At 33.4% G+C, this 18777-nt stretch overlaps 1 protein-coding gene across 7 annotated transcripts in view; it reads left to right on the plus strand.

Annotated features, from left to right (window-relative positions):
* CFAP54 (cilia and flagella associated protein 54) overlaps positions 1–18777 on the plus strand; it is a 108715-nt gene that overhangs the window by 49922 nt on the left and 40016 nt on the right. For 6 of the 7 annotated variants that reach the window (XM_032689301.1, XM_032689302.1, XM_032689298.1 and 3 more), the window contains 17 exons: positions 1333–1422; positions 2086–2212; positions 2989–3085; positions 4082–4188; positions 5689–5907; positions 6314–6450; positions 8084–8259; positions 8921–9148; positions 9364–9587; positions 9695–9830; positions 11488–11602; positions 12167–12319; positions 12805–13002; positions 13839–13926; positions 14361–14567; positions 16098–16164; positions 17857–18039. In XM_032689301.1, coding sequence (XP_032545192.1) covers positions 1333–1422; positions 2086–2212; positions 2989–3085; positions 4082–4188; positions 5689–5907; positions 6314–6450; positions 8084–8259; positions 8921–9148; positions 9364–9587; positions 9695–9830; positions 11488–11602; positions 12167–12319; positions 12805–13002; positions 13839–13926; positions 14361–14567; positions 16098–16164; positions 17857–18039 — 2552 coding nt within the window. The remainder of the gene's footprint in view (positions 1–1332; positions 1423–2085; positions 2213–2988; positions 3086–4081; positions 4189–5688; positions 5908–6313; positions 6451–8083; positions 8260–8920; positions 9149–9363; positions 9588–9694; positions 9831–11487; positions 11603–12166; positions 12320–12804; positions 13003–13838; positions 13927–14360; positions 14568–16097; positions 16165–17856; positions 18040–18777) is intronic. The other variant, XM_032689299.1, reaches the window with a different exon arrangement.

Genomic DNA, 18777 nt, shown 5'->3' on the forward strand with positions numbered 1-18777 from the left:
TGTTGCTGAAATAGCGTATTTGTCAATAAGTTTCAGGATACAAATTGAGAAGAAGCCTTTTGCTGAGGCCATGCAAAGCTTACAGCTGTCCTTACAAATATGTTTTAGGACAATGTGGACACCTGTAGGGCATGCTGCTAAAAATATTTGGAAAAAAACTTGTCATGGGAAATCGTTAAAAGTGGAACCAACACAATCTACAAGAAAAATGGAAAAGAGTTGCATCTGCCTCTTTCAAAAGAAGGGAAAACCAAAATGTTTCATACACAGTACAATTTAAATTCTGGAATTTCAAATCTTTTTCCATTTAAACATTTTTGGAAGGTATTATTCTTTGTGAAAATGCATATTTGAAGCCATATATTTTTGAACTTGTCGAATAAGAGAGAGTACTAACAAACGGTGTGAATTGTCCTAAGAAGAAAATTTTTAAAAGTCTGCTTTCCTGCTGGCTGTCCTATTTGATTGGACATTATTTGCATTCAACAGACTTAAACTGACTGCTATCACTGGAAGGTGTAGCTATTGATCCATTATTGCAACTTGTTCCAGAGAGTACTTTTAACCTCACTTTTTTCAGGGACTTGCTGCATTGATCTTTTTCAACCACAGGACTTGCCTAAGCGCAAAATATGAAGGTCATGTTTCTTTATCGAGGCAAAATAACAACTAGCACATGTAACATTGTTCTGGTGCTCATCAGCTGATAATGCAGTTGCATTTAACTCTCAGAAGCTTGAATCCAAGTTATTGTCCTATGTATTATATATACTAATTATATCTGTATATATATATATATATTTATATATTATTTACATTTATATATATAAAATATATAATATAAACACTTTTGTAGACATATATTTATGTAAATATTTAGATTAAGAAAAAAAATCCTTTCCCTACATATGCTATCCATATGAGGAGCATGTATGTAAGTACTGGTCACTAGTAGCATCTTGTGATCAGTTCATGCTGTATAGCCTTAAATACATTTTTTGACCTGTCCTTTCTGCACATTATGCTCTACATATGATTTGAATGGATCTTTGTTAGACCTCTGGTGAACTCCAGACATTCTCCTTATTAGTCTAGTAGCTGGAAGTTCATCAGTCTTATCTGTAAGCTCTTCATTATTTAAGTTGCATAGCTACTTCTGGTAGAAGAAAAAAGCAAGCATTTGAATTTCTCACTGGATGACAGTGAGAGATTTAAAAACAAACTCTGTGCTAAAGAAGAATTTTTCTAGTCTTCAGTTATGGTTCCTGGTAGAGTTTCTATTGCACAGTATCACTGCTTATCATAACAGATTTTATTTGGTTATTGATCTAGCTCGTGGATCAGAGCTTACAGGAAAGGAATATCCTTTGTTCCTCTACCCTGTAATTTCATGTTGGAAATCAGATCGTGCTTATCGAGAAGGTAGGATAATTGGTGTTTATTTTAATTGTAAAGGCTTCTTTACTTGAGAAAGTTGCCAGTAAAGCTGTCTTGTTTTTACTTGAAATAAGCTCTTGGAAATGTTATCTTCATTTGGTTATCAAATAAACAAAATGAAGTGAAACATAACCTATAAGAAGTTCTTAATATAGTCACATATAGAAGTGTATGCAACAAATCATTTTGGATGTTGAGGCTAAGTATATAAAGTACTAATATTTTAAATTGAATGATGTTTATTTTCTAGTAACCTTAGAAATGAGCTAATTTTAAAAAAATAAAATAGTGCCAAGTTTTTTAAAGATTCTCTTTGTATGAAACGTTCTTTTTAAATTGGGTTACTGCATTTCCACATTTAATTATTTTACTGGAAGAGGAATTCACATAAGTCTCTGTCCCTAGAAAGCTTGTCATTCTAAGAGTGTAAATAGACTAACCTTGTGAGTCTGGATTCCCAACAAGAGGAAGTATTTAGCAATTGCTATTGTGTATCTCTGATTTCAGTATCAATATGACTTTTCTTCATAAGCATGCAACATGATATAAATATGTGCTTTAAGATTTACATAGCTGTACTTGTAGCTGAATTCAGAATCCTTATACAGCATAAATACAAATACTGTGTTATCTGTCACTTTATTGCAGTGATTAAATTCAGAAACCAATCACGTTTTCTTGAGTTCTTTGTTCAACTTTTGCAAAAAGTTCTGAATGAAGAGAAGTTTCAATGCGTTCTGGAATGGGCCGACAATGTGCAAGATTACTTGAAAAGGTAGATCTCTATTATAGTAGTAGCAAAAAACTACTACTTAGGTTCACCAGAGTCAGTTACAGCAGCAACTGTAAGTTATACCTGGTCAAAGACCCATCTGTAGTAATTTCCATGACTTCTAGTCTGCAGAAGTTCCATGAACACAGAGGATTATATAGCTACAGTAAATACTGTGTTGTGACCTGACTATACATAGAGACATAATATTATGGGAATTTGCCATTAGAAGAGTATGCTGAGTTAAATCAAAACCAAATTGATCAGGGCCTACCTATAGGGTCACAAAAAAAATCCTATACAGAAAAGTGGAACCAAATTGTACGTATTCACTTGAAAGGATCCAAAAGAACTTCAACTTTTTTAGAAGTGCACCCTGGTATTTCTAAAATCTGAATGGAAAATAATCAACAAAAAGGAGATATATATTTTAGGGAACAGGAATTGCTGTTAAAAGAGCAACTTTTGCTGCAAAAAAATTGAACAAGAAGTTCTTTGCAGAATTCTGTAGTCTAATTTGGGTAGTGCAGGAAACTGTTTTGTTTTACTAGGAGTTAGGAAGGTGAGAGAGTTGTTACTTACAAATTCAGATTTCTGTAATAAACCTTGAAGGTGAGCACTTCCTATTTTCTGAAGGGAAGGAAGGAAAGAAAGTCTACTGATTTTAAAACTGCCAATGAAATAGGAATTGCATGTGCCCTTTATGTTCCCAAAGATAGGAGTTTAACATGATGATTATAATGATGATGATGATGATTTTAACAATATTTTTTTGTCAGGAGGAATGACATCATTCTAGGTAGTAATGGAATTTCAACACAAGAAGCAAGTTCTCTCCCTCTGCAAGAAGGCAAACGCACTACAGGAGTTGAGAAAGTGAGTTTTATTTTTAAAGAGTCATGTGTGTTTTTCCTGGGCAGCAATAAGCACAAAAATAAATTTCTAAAAATTGTCTCATAAAAACCTCAACAAGAGACATGCAGAATTGCTAAAATTTGGGATACAAACTCTAGTCCTCATCTCACCTCTGGATTCCTAAAACCAGGAAGAAAAGTTGGCATGAGATTTATCTGAAAGACTGATTGTGAGAATTTGAGATGAGTCAGAGTAATGCATTAAAAAATCAGCGGAAACTTTCCTTTCCTCACCTCCCTTTAAAAAACCATAATATTAATAGGAAATGCCTTGGGTACCCTCACATGAAGAAAAGGAGATCAGCTCAGGCCTTTTTGTACAATATATTGTGCATACACTTTTTCATGAATAGTTGTTCATGGTTAACTCCTTGTGCAGATATTCTAGTTGCACTGTAAAGACTTTTTGTTCAGAATTATTTTAAAATAAATTATTGTTTTTATTGGAAGGTGAGAATAATCTTAATGGATTTGCATTGTTTTGGAGGAAGAGTTTTCTTCCCACCTAGTAATGTTGTAATGCTGGTAGCATCTGAGATATATTAGGGAAAGGATTTTTTTGTCTTAGTTTTTGCACTGCAAAGTTTCAATATTTATAATAATAAATAATAATAATTTATAAGATTAGGAAAAGAAATATCGTTATTTTTGCGATGAAAATACTGGTATATGAAAGTAAATATTTGAGGACCTGGCTGGCTTCTTAGTGTCAGGTGTTTGACATGTACTTTCCAGAAAAATTGTGAAGCTCTCTGGAATTTTTAAGTATTCATTTTGCAGTCTTATTTTGACAACCAGTTCCAGATTTTTTTTTTTAGTGTTCTTTTCTGTTCCTGTGTAAGCCAAACTGCTGTATGCCTCAAATAATTGATAATGTAGGTATAAATAAGTATTTAAAATACATTTAAGATTTTCGTGGAAGATTTTTTTTTAAAGAGAATGCCTTCTTTCTTTAAAGAAACCAAAGGCATCACCTTCGAAGAAATCAACTGCCAGAAAAGAACAGACTCTTAGAGAGTTTTTAAAGAAACAGCCAGATATAATGAGTTCTCCAGAAGCACAAAGGTAAATGAACAGAGTTGTCAGGTTCATATACAGAAAAAAATTATTTTGACTGAAATTTAGTTTACAATTAAGTGTGTATTTAATTTTTTTTATATCAAAGGGATGAATTTCTGCACAGTCTTCTAACTTTTCTGCTTTAGTTTAGTATAAAATTGGCTTCCTCTCAAGAAAACAGAATCTCTCATTTCTGTTTCAGAAAATAATTGTTGAATATTTTCAAGTCTTTGTATTAATAATTAAAGATTGTATTTCATTTGCATTAGCATATTGATTCATCAAGGTGGAAAAGTTATGTTAATCTACGTATTGTAATGTTTTTCAAACTGTGTTGGGGAGCTTACCTGACACAAATCTAATAAAAAAATATTTATTATTTCCTGATGTTCAGGTAGTTTCAGAATGATTTCTGTCATCCTTGTGCTAGTCTTTTTGGACTATCTGTTCTGTAGCTCTCAGAAAACTTTCTTGATAAAAACAAATAAATATTCACTCACCTCTTTTTTTGGCAGGTACTTGTATATATTAATAATAACACTACTTTCTGACCTAAAAGAATATGTAGTATTCATTTCCTGGTGTTTTGGTCACTTATGCTTCCAGCAATTAGCAAGTAGAAAACTGTAAATATTTGCACATAAGCAATCATGTAATTTATTCTGGAAGTGTTTTAAATAACCTAAAAAAGTCTTACATATAATCTTCTAAATATTCACCCAAACCATCCATTTCTTCCTCCTTGACAGAAAAAACTCCACCTTGCTTAAAATGATTCTCATGGCTTTCAGCAGAAGTGGAGATGTTAAACTTATCCTGGGTTTTTTGCTTTTTCAGCCACTCTTTTGTATCTTATATAATAGTAGTACCGTAGAATATGATCATAATTCTATACAGTATACTATTCTGCCTACATTTTAAAGATGGAAAACAGGCAGAAAAAATAGTTTATTAAAAAAAAAAGAAATAAATGACATTTGGTTTGCATATAGCGATGTACACATGTGAGATGATACAGAATTTTTTGAACTTATAAAAAACTATGGCTGAAAATTAAAACCGGGCATCTAAATCTGAAATAGTTTGTTTTCTTCACAGTGAGGATGATTAGCTACCAAAGCAAAGCAATAAAAAGAATTATCCAAATTCATAGTGTAATAGTAGACCCTCCATCTCCTGAACAGACTGTGTGAAGCACATTGTGTTTGCTATAATACTGTTTGAATGATTCAGGCACAAATAACTTCAAACACAGAACTAAACATGGAAGTTGGTAAAATATAAAATGGGATTTAATGTGTATTAAGTGCACTTAGAGAGGGAAAACATAATTGCTTTTCTTGACTAAAGCAAAAATCTTTTCGTTAGAATGTCACATGCTTCGGAATTAATATAAATCTGTGGATATGCAATGGTATACTTTTGTGTATCTTTACCATAATTTTCTTTTCTAGAACTTCAGGAAAACACAGTTTCATTTTTTGCTACTTCATATGTTTTGGTTAGGAAAGGCAAGGAAAAGTTGCAAAAAGCAGCTCAACAGACCTTAATGGTACTGCTGGGTGATTACTTAAAGCGAAGAAGGTTTCGTCACATGTGTCTTGAAGAGATGCCCTGGAAGTCCCAGATGAATATCTATCTAGCAGTTGCACACTACCACTTATTTAAAAAGAACCTGGAAGAGCAATACAATATTGGAATTTGTGGTTCACAGCATTTGGAGAGGTATATCTTACTGCAATATCAGTGGTTGCTACTAATATAGATTATTGTGTTATTGCTGTTAATGCAGGCAGATCTGAATGACAATGTCATCAGTCAGTTTGTCATATGAACAGTTTCGCTTCCAAATACAAACTGATTTGCTATGTAACAAGTTTTACTTTCCATCATGTAGACATCATGCATATTTTTGGTTACTCACTTGTTTGGTCAGATGACAGCTTTGAAATATGTTATCTGTGTTGTTTTTTGGTTCCTTATAACTTTTGGCTGTCATTCATTATTTCTGATTCCTGAAGCTGTAGGAAAGTAATCACTTCTAAGAAACTGAATTTGTGTATTCTAAATTCTTTTTGTTATTGTGTCTGGGGGTTTTTTTGTGCTTTCTTCTCTTTCTCCCATTCTACAGTTACAATATTTTGGATCCAGAGATATTCTCACTAAACCATTCTGGCACTGTGATGGTGAGAGAAGCCACAGAGAGTAACATGAGAAAACCAACTCCTCCTCTCCTTGAAAAGCTGGAAATGACCGAAAATCAAACTGGTAAGAACTTTTATTGGGCGCACAACTGAAATCCATTTCAACTTAACTTTTTCTCTCTCTTAAATTCTGTCTTGACCTCCATCATTAGTTCTCCACATCAACTTCGGAAAAACAGTTATGCCAAGTTAAGAGAAGACATTTCTAGATTTCAGTTGTCCTCTGTACTTTTTTGGCATACCTAGTATAACAAGTATATGAGGCATATCTAATAATTGTGAGCATTTTTTACTGTATTTGATAAATATGTTACATTTTATCAAGTAGTTATTCTTTATCCTATACTTTAGTAAAAAGTCTATAACTACCTAGAGCTATTACATTGATAATATTCCAGATGCATTGACAATTTGTTTCTGTTTCTGAGGTTCCTAATTGATCTGTAGTTTCCTTTACATTTCCTAGCAGGTCAGTAATTTCCTGGTTCATTCTGTAAGTTATTCTTAAAATTATAGACTGAAGTTTATTATTATGTTTCAAGTTTTAAGTAGAATTTAGTTTTCCTTCTCTACTATGTACTCTCCAGTATTTTCTGTGTCAAGAAGCTACCTCAAGATCAATTTTTTATTTTCTACCACTTTCACTTCAATTCTCTGTCTTTCACATTCTACTGTTTTATTATTCCAGCTATTTTCAATTATATCCTCTGAGATTTCAACAGAAGGCAAAAGGTTCCTGTTTGTGGGTAACTGTGAAATGCAGGACCTTGATTTCCTCAGATGTTAGTGATAACATGCAAGTCAACACAAAGTATTCTGCCTAGGCTCCATAAGTTCAAAAAGAAATCACAAGCCTCGTCTTTTCAGTAGCGCTTCAGGGACACATTGTACCAGAGCTGTACAGATCAAAATTCTCCTGTCATTCCCTGTGGGACTTCCTTAAGTAGAATCAACTGTCCTCTTTGCCTTTTCCGAGGAGGTGTGGCGAAACCTAGGACTTGAATTCACTGGTTCTCTTTGCAACAGCTTACTTTTAGTTAAACAGTTTTGTCTTGATGCTTACAAGTCACTAAAAGTTGCTGAAACCTGATAAAAGTCCTGTTTGCTATCTCCTAGCCTTTGCAACAATTCTGAATAAAAAGAATTGCATAAAGTGTGTAGTTTGCCATATAGTTCAAATACTATATAGCTTGAAATTAGCTTCTGCCCTAAACCTATAGTTCAAGTATTATCGTATTCCAGAACCATGAACTTTTGTGTTCCTCCTTGGGGGATATTTGGTATGAGTAAAATAATGAAGCAATTATACACATACCTGAGAATTTTTTCCTAATGTCTTCTTTTAAGAGACCTCTGTTTCAGAAAGATTCTTGGGAGCTTGCCAAGTGATTTCTTGCCTAAAATTTAACTTCTGTGAGGGTCGTGTTTTGGCTTTGAGGCTGAAAACTATTTGGTACCTGTTACTATTTTGCTTGAACTTATTTCCTCCCTGCTTCTCCCAATGCTTAAGTAAAAGCATCTTATATTTTAAATATCATAACCTTACAAATATGATAACCTTAACATTGGCATTTCATACCATTTAAGTATTTAGCTGCCACAGGAAAATCCTAGCTGATGGATTTTTTTAAAATTATTTTTTAAGGGTTTTTTGAGAACTTTAACTAATTTTTAACCAGTGAACTTTTATTTTTCAGATACAGATAAATCTTCTAAGCGCAGAATTAAACAGAGTCGAACTCCTCAAACTCAAACAACAAAAGATACAAAAATATCAATCTCTCATTTCCCAGAAGAGCAGAACCAGTTTCAGTCAAATACCACTTTATTGAAGCATTTTACAGAAACCTTCTTGCATTTAAGAAGAGCAATGGTAAGATACAATTTCTTATTAAAATTATTAATTATTATTTATTTATTTATTGTAACATTGCATTACAATACTCACTACTTTCTACATTAAAAAAAGCAAACTTCAGAAACTTCAAAAAAAATTTCACTGGGTAGAAGCAATGATTTCACATCTTCTGAAAAATGTCTGAGTACGATGTACAAAATGTCAGAGATATCATCAGTCATAATGTATATTTCTATAAAACGTAAAATAATTTAATGTAATTGTTCTATTTTTCATTTCATCTTCATAACTTTCCTTCTCATGTTTGTTAAATTTTCTGAAAATACTTGTGGACTTACCTTTCCTTTTACAGGTCCTAGTGAATGTCACACTATGAACAGAAGAACCAGTGATTGAAAGGAAATGCAGACTAACTACTCTTCTAAACCCAAATAAAAATACACGTATAGGTGGTGTGAATTAATTTTTATTTCTTATTCTCACACCAAAACCAACAATTAAATTCAATTATAAATTAGTCCTCCTATGAAAATTTAAAAATTAAGGTTCTATAACGCTTAGACTGTAATTCTGAAAGATTACTTATGCCTAAGTCTTGCAATAAAAGAATGAAGCTTTTAATTTCTGCATTTCAAAAGTATAATTATATTTTGTTTATTATATTTTAATTACATAGATTCTTGCTCACCGTGGTGGCCACTGGACATTGCTTCAAAATGCTTGTCGAGAACTTTGGAACTATACGCAAGAATTACAATTGATTGCTAACCATTCACATTCCCAGAGGGATACATTTCCCATTACCTGGGCTTTTCTTAGGAACACCATCTGGTTGCCATTTTATTTGGCATCAGACATGATGATTGATATGATAACTGAACTACAAGCAAGCAGTTCTCTTAAGGTAGAAATTGGTTTTATTAAACCAATATACTCTTTATTATTACGTCTTTACTAGAAGTAGTTTTCTCTTTCTTCCATTATATTCTGCAATATATATCCAAGTTATTCTCTGTAACAAGTTTTTTAGCTGATTACAGTTTTTTCTAACCTTTGTAATTGATTTGTCCTAAAAACACATTTGAAAATAACAGGTAGAATACTGTTTTTTCCCTGTAGATTGTGGAACCTGAGGGAGACTTCTGCATTCCCAGTTGTTTAGGAGGTATTATGGATGAGAATGGTGGTTCGAATCTTCATCCACAGCCTCCCCTGGATGATGTGAATGTGGTTGACTTGAAATGGATATGTAACCTGATTCTTAAAACAATAGAATTGTTATATCAAATGAAGAAGTGGGAAGCACTGGTACACATAACTGTTCAATTTAATATATTTACACAGTAAGTTACACCAACTCCAATAAAAACTAAAAAACTAACACTGTGTAGTTCAATATACGATTATTTTGCTTAATTACTATAATTACTATAATTTGCTTTTTTTCCAGTGAGAGATACACAGAGCAAGTGAGTCCACTGCTGGTGTATGCTCAGAGGCAGCTACTGGAAAGGATACAGCAAATCAGTGGCCCAGACAGCCATGAATCTCATTTCATACAATACCTATCTGATACTGCACATAAGGTGAAACATAGATTTCTTTTGGGGGCACTGACTCATAATGTGAACTAAATATGGAGAAGCACTTTCACTAGTTAGATTAATATGTTTTCTCATAATGTTCCGAAATAGTCAATTATAATAAATTAATGAACATAATTGATTGCAGTGCATGAAAAGGCTTGTATTACATGATTGCAAGAGAAGCAGATGACCCAAGGAACATTTTTTCCATGCAATACGTACACATTCCGTATTATGAGCCTAAATCTAATTTCACGTTAGTTCTTAATGCCACTCTTTTAACCTGAAAACATTTATGTGGATATTGTGCAGTCTTTGTGATTAATTAAAATTAAATACAAAGATTGCTGCATTGAAACACTGCTCCTAAAGAACAAAGCTAGTAAAATTGAGTTAGCCCAAACACTGACAATGCCAATAAAAAACTTGAAAAAACTTGATCACCACCAAAAGATCCCCTAGGATGCTCAGCAAGTACCTTTCATTAAAAACCATGGCTCTATATATTTAACAGTGACAGTTGGAAATTTTTCATCAAATTACCTATTAGAAATTAGGATTTTCCTTTTTATTTTGTTAATGTAAGGTTTATTTCTAAGAAGTTTTGCTAAAGTCAGTCACGCTGTGGGTATTTTTAATATGTTTCTATTACTAATATAAAGACAGGACTTGAAGGAGAGGTGGGGAAAGTGGCATTTGGAATACCAAAGAGGTTTGTTCTGAACATGAACATGGGGTTCAGGAGCCGCTGTCTTTTGTAGAGCCAGAACACTGGTGCCCAGGGCTTGTAGGGACTCTGAAGTCACTCCTGGCTCATGAAAGGCAGCTGAGGTGTGCTCTGTCTTATCTTTCTGTAGCTGTTTCCTGCTGACTTCTTTCAGGCCCTGCTATTCAGAGCATAGTCCTGTGTCTAAAAAAGGGCACCATGGCAAACCACCACATACTGCTGATAACTGAGCATTTTGGAAAAGTAATCATAGTGTTGAAAGACAGCTTACAGAATAAAGACTGGTTTTGGTTAATAGTAATAAGTATTGTTCAAAAAAGACATTATTGAGTTGGAGATTTGGAGGTTGTGGCTACATTTTATAATGCAGGGCCATTCAGAGAGTCTAGAAATAGTCCTGAACTGGTTCTTCTGCTTCTGAAGTGATGTAACTACATTAGCAAAATAAAAGTTCTCTTCTAGATTAGTCCTTTATAGAAGTGTGGAGGTTTGCTTCTTTGACAGGATTAGACTGCTTTTGTTACTTGCTTAGAGGTATTTTGTATATCCCTATGCAGCACTGCATTGTGTTTTACAGATAAGATGCCCTTTAGGCACATTTACAGTGACAGGTCCTGTGCAATCATGCATTCGTCTGAAGAAAGAAATGTGGAATATTTGATGAACATTGAGGAGTTTCTCATGATTATGGCAAATACCAAATACAATACGAGTTTAGTTCAATAACTTTGAAACACTTATATCCAATTTTTAGGTGGTGTGAATGTTTCACCTCTTACTAACAAGAACACTAGTTACAGATCGTTGGTGTCTTTGTTAATTAGTCCTTTTTATTTTGTCATATGACTGTTTTGATACTCAACTAAAAGCACCAAACACTGATTTTTCTGAATATTATCCAATTATAATGAAACAAAACTTGCTTTTTAGATGAGTTGCAGAAACTATATAGGACACAAATTACAGCTACCTGTTGCCCGTTCAGCCAGTGAACAGATTTTTCCTGGATCCTTTTTCTATCCTGAGATGAAAAATGATTCTACAGGTCAGAGCACATTTCAGTATTGTGTGTTCTCTTTTCTGCCAAACTCTTTTCTTTGTTTCCTACTGGATTTTTAATTTTTTTCCCCTCCTTCTTATTGTAGTTCCTTCACTACTCCTATAATGTTTCTTTTAATATAAACTCAGCTTTGTCTTCAAATTTATTGTTCTTAATATTTTGGGTGGGTAGTAATATTGTCAAGATCTTTCAAAATATATTCAGACTGTATCTGAAAGCAGAGAAAAGCAGTTGTCATCCAGATGTCAGATGAACTACAGTATGTGAGTGAGCTTGGTAGTCTTGGTCCAGTTTACTGTCAGTGTTGTTGGATACCCAGCAATGTACCCAGAAGTTAGGGTGAACCAGCACTGTTATCGATAGAATCAATGTTCCTGGTGATTAACAATCTCATGTAATTCATAAACCAACAGGAAACAGAAGTGAAAATTTTAATGTACTTTAGTTTTAAAGTTATGAAATTGTTCAAATATGTTTTACAGGGTGATTTACTAAAAATATTTCTATATGTATTACAGAATTGTTCTCCATATTATTAATTCTTTTTAGATCACAGCCAGGCAAAAGCCCTAGTTTGTGTGCCTCTTGATGTGAATGATACACTGAGATGTTTTAGAGAAACTCTACAAAAATCTAAATATCACAGCAGAGCACTAAGACACAGCAGAAAACTACTTTCATTATTTCTTGCACACACACAAGGTAGTTATTTATTGAAGTGTTTCTCATTTAATGAAATGTATATGCATTTAAAATAATAAAGAATGAAAGGAACAGATTTTTCTAAATTTAAGTTTTATTGTTATTGACAACTAAAAAAAAGATAGAATATGAAGTTATATATGAAGTTCTATAAGCACGAGCTCTAAGCCTGACTTTTATTTTTATGCAACTGTGTCACTTGTCTGTCTGCAGCCATACCTCTGGCAGAGGACTGACTGGCAGATTTTCCCAAATTTGTTTTCACTAGCAGAGCACATATTTTCATTTGGTTACACTGACCAATGAATTATGTCCAATAATTTTAATTAGGAGACACTCAGAATTATAGCATAAGAAACCAAATGAAAATAAGCTGCTCGGGAATTGTATATTTGCTTGACTAATGTGGTGTGGAAATATTTGTGGTGCTAGAAATAGTATAATACTTTTCCAAACTGATCATATAAATCACTTTTTTGATCCAGAAAATGATGGTAAAGCAATCAGCAGTCATATCTCTTCAAAGAAAAAGCTGAAATTTAACGTGGGAGCTGAACTGATATTTCTACCAACACCATGTGATCTTTCTCAAGAAAAATTTAATTTCTCCAGTATGGTTGAGAGTAAACCAATACCACAGTCACAGCTTTCAGTAATTATCTCTTCCTATGAACAAACAATAGGTAATTGTTTTTCATAAATTTCTGCTTTCAGCTAAGAATAGTAACATTCTGCCTGTGTTTATATATGTTTATTCCAGTATTATTTCGCTCTGTCAGACAGCTGTAACTGTCTGAAAGCTGGTTTCCAGGAATACACAACACTTCTTCCTGTTGACTGAGAAAATCTGCATTAGATGCTAAATAAGACACTACTTAGATCAATAATCTCTCCAGTTATCATATGAAAAAACATTACTTCAGTGGTGTTATACTGATGAATCCACAATTCAGAATTTGATATGTTTAGCAGATTAATTTTAATTCCATGACAGGTTTTTTTTCTTCTAGCAAACAGACTTTTCAGATTTTATGCATTTGAATGAGATAGAGTTACTTAGCTTCCATCTTACATTCTATTATGGCTTTACTCATACAGTTACAGCTCCTCACTACTCCTACTTTTTGCTGTATGGCAAAACAGGTCAAGTGTACTAGGTCAACACATGCTCTTAGTGATTTTGTTGAAATAAGGGATTAAAATAGAAGCTGTATGCAGGCAGTGTTGTTTAGCAGGGCCAATGACCTGCTTCGCATTTTATCTCCCAGAGGAAAAAATTTGAGAGATCTGAAAACACAAAACTAGAAAAACTTAGGTCCTATTCTTGTTTTCAAAGTTAGTAAAAATAAGAAATAGTACGTTTTAAGGTAAGATATACAAGTCCACTAAATTTATAAAAGAAAATTCGTGCATTGAATTACATGTGAATTCATGTCTACTCAAGCAAAATTTGTTCACAATTCAAGAATTGGTTTAGTGATGTGACTATTTTTTTTAATCGATTAAAAATAAATAACAGGAATCCTTGAAATGAATAAGCAGAGAGACCTCAAGGTACAGGCTGTACATGAACTTGGAAATCTTCACTTTTATGCTGGAAACAAAAGGTACATATTTACTGTGTTAAAAAAGTGAATTGTTTCATTTTTTTTGATTGGCAGTCCTATACCCCTCAATTGTCATGTAAGTTCTTGTGCTGTCCTCAAGTCCTTATAACTTCTTTCTTCTAACTCACTATTGTGTATATTTTGACAGGCTTTTTTCCTAGACATTGTTTATTTTTCTTAGTTACCTAATTACCATTAAGCAAATGAATTTTGTATCTCTGTGTTTTTAAGAAGCAATATCTATTGCTTGATGATTTAATTTGAGTTCCAATAAATTTTTTGGCCAGGAGTGGTATCATTTCTGTGTTGTAAAAACTGTATTTAAGTTTTTGACCCAATCAGAATTAGTTATATCTCAGGCAATAACGGACAAATGAAGCAAGTCTTATCTTACTTTGGAGAATGTCAGCAACACCATGTTTTTTATGTCACAGAGCTGCTTTTAAATATTGGAGTCAAGCCCTTGATGAAACACTCAACATTGCTGATGCTCTTAACAACTGGCAAGAGTTAGGTTTACCAAAAGATGCTACAGACTGCTTTGCAGTTGGAAGATGGACTGATATGAGTCAGAAATTTCTTTCTCAGGCTGGAGTTTGGGGTTGTTTACATGCAGCAGTCTTAGTGGCTAAGATAGCTCAGTAAGTATCTTATCTATATATGTATTTCTTTCATATTTTAAACAAATTGGTCATTCAGGATATTATGCAATTTGAAATTAATTAGAGAACAATAAAGAGTTGGTATAAAAAGGACTCGTCAAAAGTAGAGGAATTTTTCCTTCCAGGAAGAAAGCTGCTCTTTTGGTGAATATTGTTTGTTCCCTTTTCTTGAGTGCTCATCTTTGATCATAATTGTAGCTGTATATTATATGGAGAGATCACTGAAATAAAACAAAATGATAAAAAGACATTTTATATAGGATTTTACAGTCATATTGATTTTCAATCAAAATATCACATCTCCCAAGTCATTGCACATATTAAATATTAATGTATCTTGAGAGCAGATTTACTGCCTCAAGTACTAGTGTTCTGGTGAATTAAAACTAAAAGAAATTTGAATTACTGTATTAAAGTCTACCATCAATAAATATTTCCATCCAATACTCCTTGACTGCTGGTAAAACACTATGGATGTAATTCTGAGCTGTTCCTCAATGTATTGACAAAACATAAAATCTAGAAGTATCCAAGACAGCTTTAAATGACCTTAGAAACATTGTAACCATGAAAAGGCAGAGCCTCATCCCAGTAAACTGCCTTATCAGTGGAGCAGATCGTATTAACAGCACTGTAAAATATCTGTAAACCAAGGCAGCTTTGAAAGTATTAACATGGGTATTTCAGGATTAACTGTCATTGCCACACTTAGAATTAGCACCCAAAAGGAAAAGGAGTGAGTTTAAGTGGATTGTAAACCACAGCTCTTCTAATTCTGAACTGTGGTTCAGTCTCTGGTCCAAGCAGGCAAGACCCAATCCTGCTTTTACAAGTGTTTGTGGCACCTCTTTGCTGCACTTTATACTATTCCTTTGCTGCCAATATGTGCATTCCAAATTCTGGCTTCTCCCTCAGGCTGTTCTTTTGTGTTCAGGCCTGACTTGGACTGTTAAACATCTTTCCTTTGAGTTGGTCTTTCTACAGCAACTTAGTCACAGGCTGTAAAATGCAGATTAAAGGATTCTAATATTGAATTAAAGATTCCTGTAGATGAGAGTAGTACCCTGCTACCTGTATGGTTTAAAGCTCTGATAAGGTACTGTGTGGGAGTCATTAAATTTAGCTAGACACTTACCATGTGAAAAATTCACATGTGCTAGTTATCTTAGGCTTCCTTTATGGAAAGAAATACACTTTAAGGTGTGAGTTGCCTAATCTGCTTTATCTTTTTAGTCCTGCATGAGATTAATTTTTCATTGAGATTGCCTGGTTCTCTTCTTTAAAGAGAATCTTCACAACTCACTTTTGTCTAGGTATGTCTTTGGTCAAGTGCTTCTTTCTTTGCATGGCATTACTGAGCACCTATCTACAGAACAGGCAGCTGTTTTCCAGTAGGGAAAACATCTAGATTGTGTTAGTATCATTATTACATTAGACTAAAAAAAAAAGAATTTCAGTAATTTATATGGAGGGGCACATTCATATTTCTTATTATTTGTTGTACTTTAGGTATATAACAACAGCACAGATGAGATTAAGAACAAAATACTGCTATTTTTCTGCTATACTTTTTAAGGTAAGAATATAATTTCAGTTCAAATTCATGAGGTTGTCAAATTGCTTCTAAAACTTAAATCTCAATGACTCTCTGTTAAAATATTTTTCTTTTTATTTTGATTGTAAAGGAAAAATGTAGATCAGAGGTAGTTGAGGATTTATGCACATTAGATACGATGTTTTTATTCTTTGTTTTTTAACAGTATTCCTGTATTACAGCTTAAAAATTATCACTTCAATAGGAGGCTAGTGTCTCAGAGAAATAATGAAATACTGAAAAGTGAAGATGACTAAAATATTTGACAGTCAAATATATTTTTCTTCTCTTGAAGTATTCTACTCAGGAAGAGCTGAATGACATCAACAACAGCACAGTGTTCTCTTTTAGATCTGTAGAGTCTTCACAGATTGTTTTAAATTTTCAACCAAGGGCACAGACTCTTTAGAAAAAGAAATTTTTGAATCTTTTTTAGCACTGAAAGATTTTAGTTTGTAATACTAAAATCTCAGCTCTATAAGAAGTTAGCACTAAAAGTAGAGGATAGTAAAAATGATCCAGTTTCGCCTACAAAGAAAGTATGATCATTAAAATTAAGTTTGCAAACTTCCAGAAAAAAATATAGAAGAAAAAAAGCATTATGGTTTACTTTTAAATGGAAGTTTTAAGATTCTGTTAACTAAGGTACTATAGGAAAAAAACCAGCAAGTATTCTGCCAGTTGTACTCTACTGGATCAATGATTACTCATCCTAGTGCAGCTTCAGGAAGTTATCTGTCTTCTTCCAAAACCAAGCAATGCTATTTTCTACTATCTTGTGCTGTGATTGTAACTGTGTGATCTGTGCTAAAAATCTATTTAAGTTCACCAAAGGGAGCACAAATTGAAGAAACAAAGATAAAGGATAATTTTTACTAACTTCTAGCACTGCAATCCTGAACAATTACAAAACTGAATAATGGTGATTCCTCCTTTTGACAGAAATAGTAGTAAGCATTTGTTCCAGTTGAAATAATTGTAACTTGACTGAAGCGGGTCTGATATTAATTGGGAAGGAGCAGCTTGCAGGGTGATTGTCTTGAAAAATATAATCAATTACTGTCACTGTACCTTGTGAAGTTCAAGCCCATAATTTGTTCTTTGAATTGGAAATCTTTTATAACCTTATTTAAATTCCACCTCTGGTATAGGCTTTAGGCTTGTTAATATCTCAAATCCGAGTATGTAAATGCAAATTTCTCTAGCATATTATTGCTAATCACACTGAAATAAACACAATTGGGAAGGAATATCCAGCATCAGATAAAATGCTAGCACTCCTCCATTTTCAAAGGAGAAACATTTAAATGATTTACTTAAATTTCATGTTGTTTTTAGTTATATGATTTAAGCTGCACTAGCTGATAAGCTGCACTAAGTGACCCAGTTAAAGGTGCAATTAGGGTGGAACTAGATTTTAACTGGCCTTACAGTCAGCAATTCTCTCAGAAATGATGGGAGAGATACTGTCCTTAGACTATTTACAGCCTTTTTTTCCTCCATTAAGTTCACACGTAAAGCATTTCTTCTAAAAAGGTTTTTCATGTATTTTTCTGGAAGCAGCTGGATGCTTAAGGCATTGATGGAGTTTCATTTATGAAGTCCTTTATGAGTTCGAGTTTATTTCACTAATACCTGTACATCTTTTCACAAATAGTTTATTATTACTTTCAGACCCTGTTTAGAGCTTCTCTTCCACATCCAACATCTGATTGTGACTTTGTACAATATGAAACAAATATTCTTATTCCTGGTATTGACCTGTTCTCTGATCGCTACAGAGCTGATATCTCTACTGTAGTTGCAAGTCTGGATTTCCTTATGTTTGAACTACATTGTGCAAAACAAAATTTAATAGTAAGTATTATTTTCATACTCTGGAAATTAATTGTAAGACAACAAGTCTTATTTTCTCTGTGGGTGTACCTAAGAGATTCCTCAGAACCTCTAGCAAAATACCTGTAATAGTGCTGTGGCACTGAGATATAGAGCAAGGTATACAAGTTTTAGATGTCCAGGGAACTTGTTTATTCTGGAAGATGACAACACATGGTTCACTTAGCTTAGGCATTTTAGAGGAAATCTATTATATACAATTTAAAATACACTGTACTGAGAATTACCTTAAATGCATTATGTCCAGAATGCTTTCATTAATTTTACATTCACATTCAGTAAATAAAAGTCCCTTCTGCCTTTCTCCTTCTCATGTTCTGTTATTCTCCTGTATGCAGCAGTGGTTTTACGGTTTCCCTCTTACGTTGATCATGTGCTTATTTCCTCCATTCAATGTCTGACCATTTTGACTTTAATCCAACTTCTTTCAAAGGTGCATTGGAATAAATAGATTGAATTGCTTACTAGGACTGAAAAAGGTGCAATTCTGTTTTAGTTTAGTCCTGTATGCTCTAACAGAATTTCATGTCAGGCATTATTATGTAACTCTATAAATAACTCTAAACATGTCAGAAAACTCTCCTTCAGAAAAACTTATTTCCTCCCACTTTAATGGGTTGAATGCACTTGTGGCAAGATCCTGCAAGTAGCAGAGCCAACGCCAGGGAGGGGGGAAAGATCGCATGGCCGGCAGCAGAG

Source organism: Chiroxiphia lanceolata, chromosome 5, assembly GCF_009829145.1.
Source record: "Chiroxiphia lanceolata isolate bChiLan1 chromosome 5, bChiLan1.pri, whole genome shotgun sequence".
Taxonomy (NCBI): domain Eukaryota; kingdom Metazoa; phylum Chordata; class Aves; order Passeriformes; family Pipridae; genus Chiroxiphia; species Chiroxiphia lanceolata.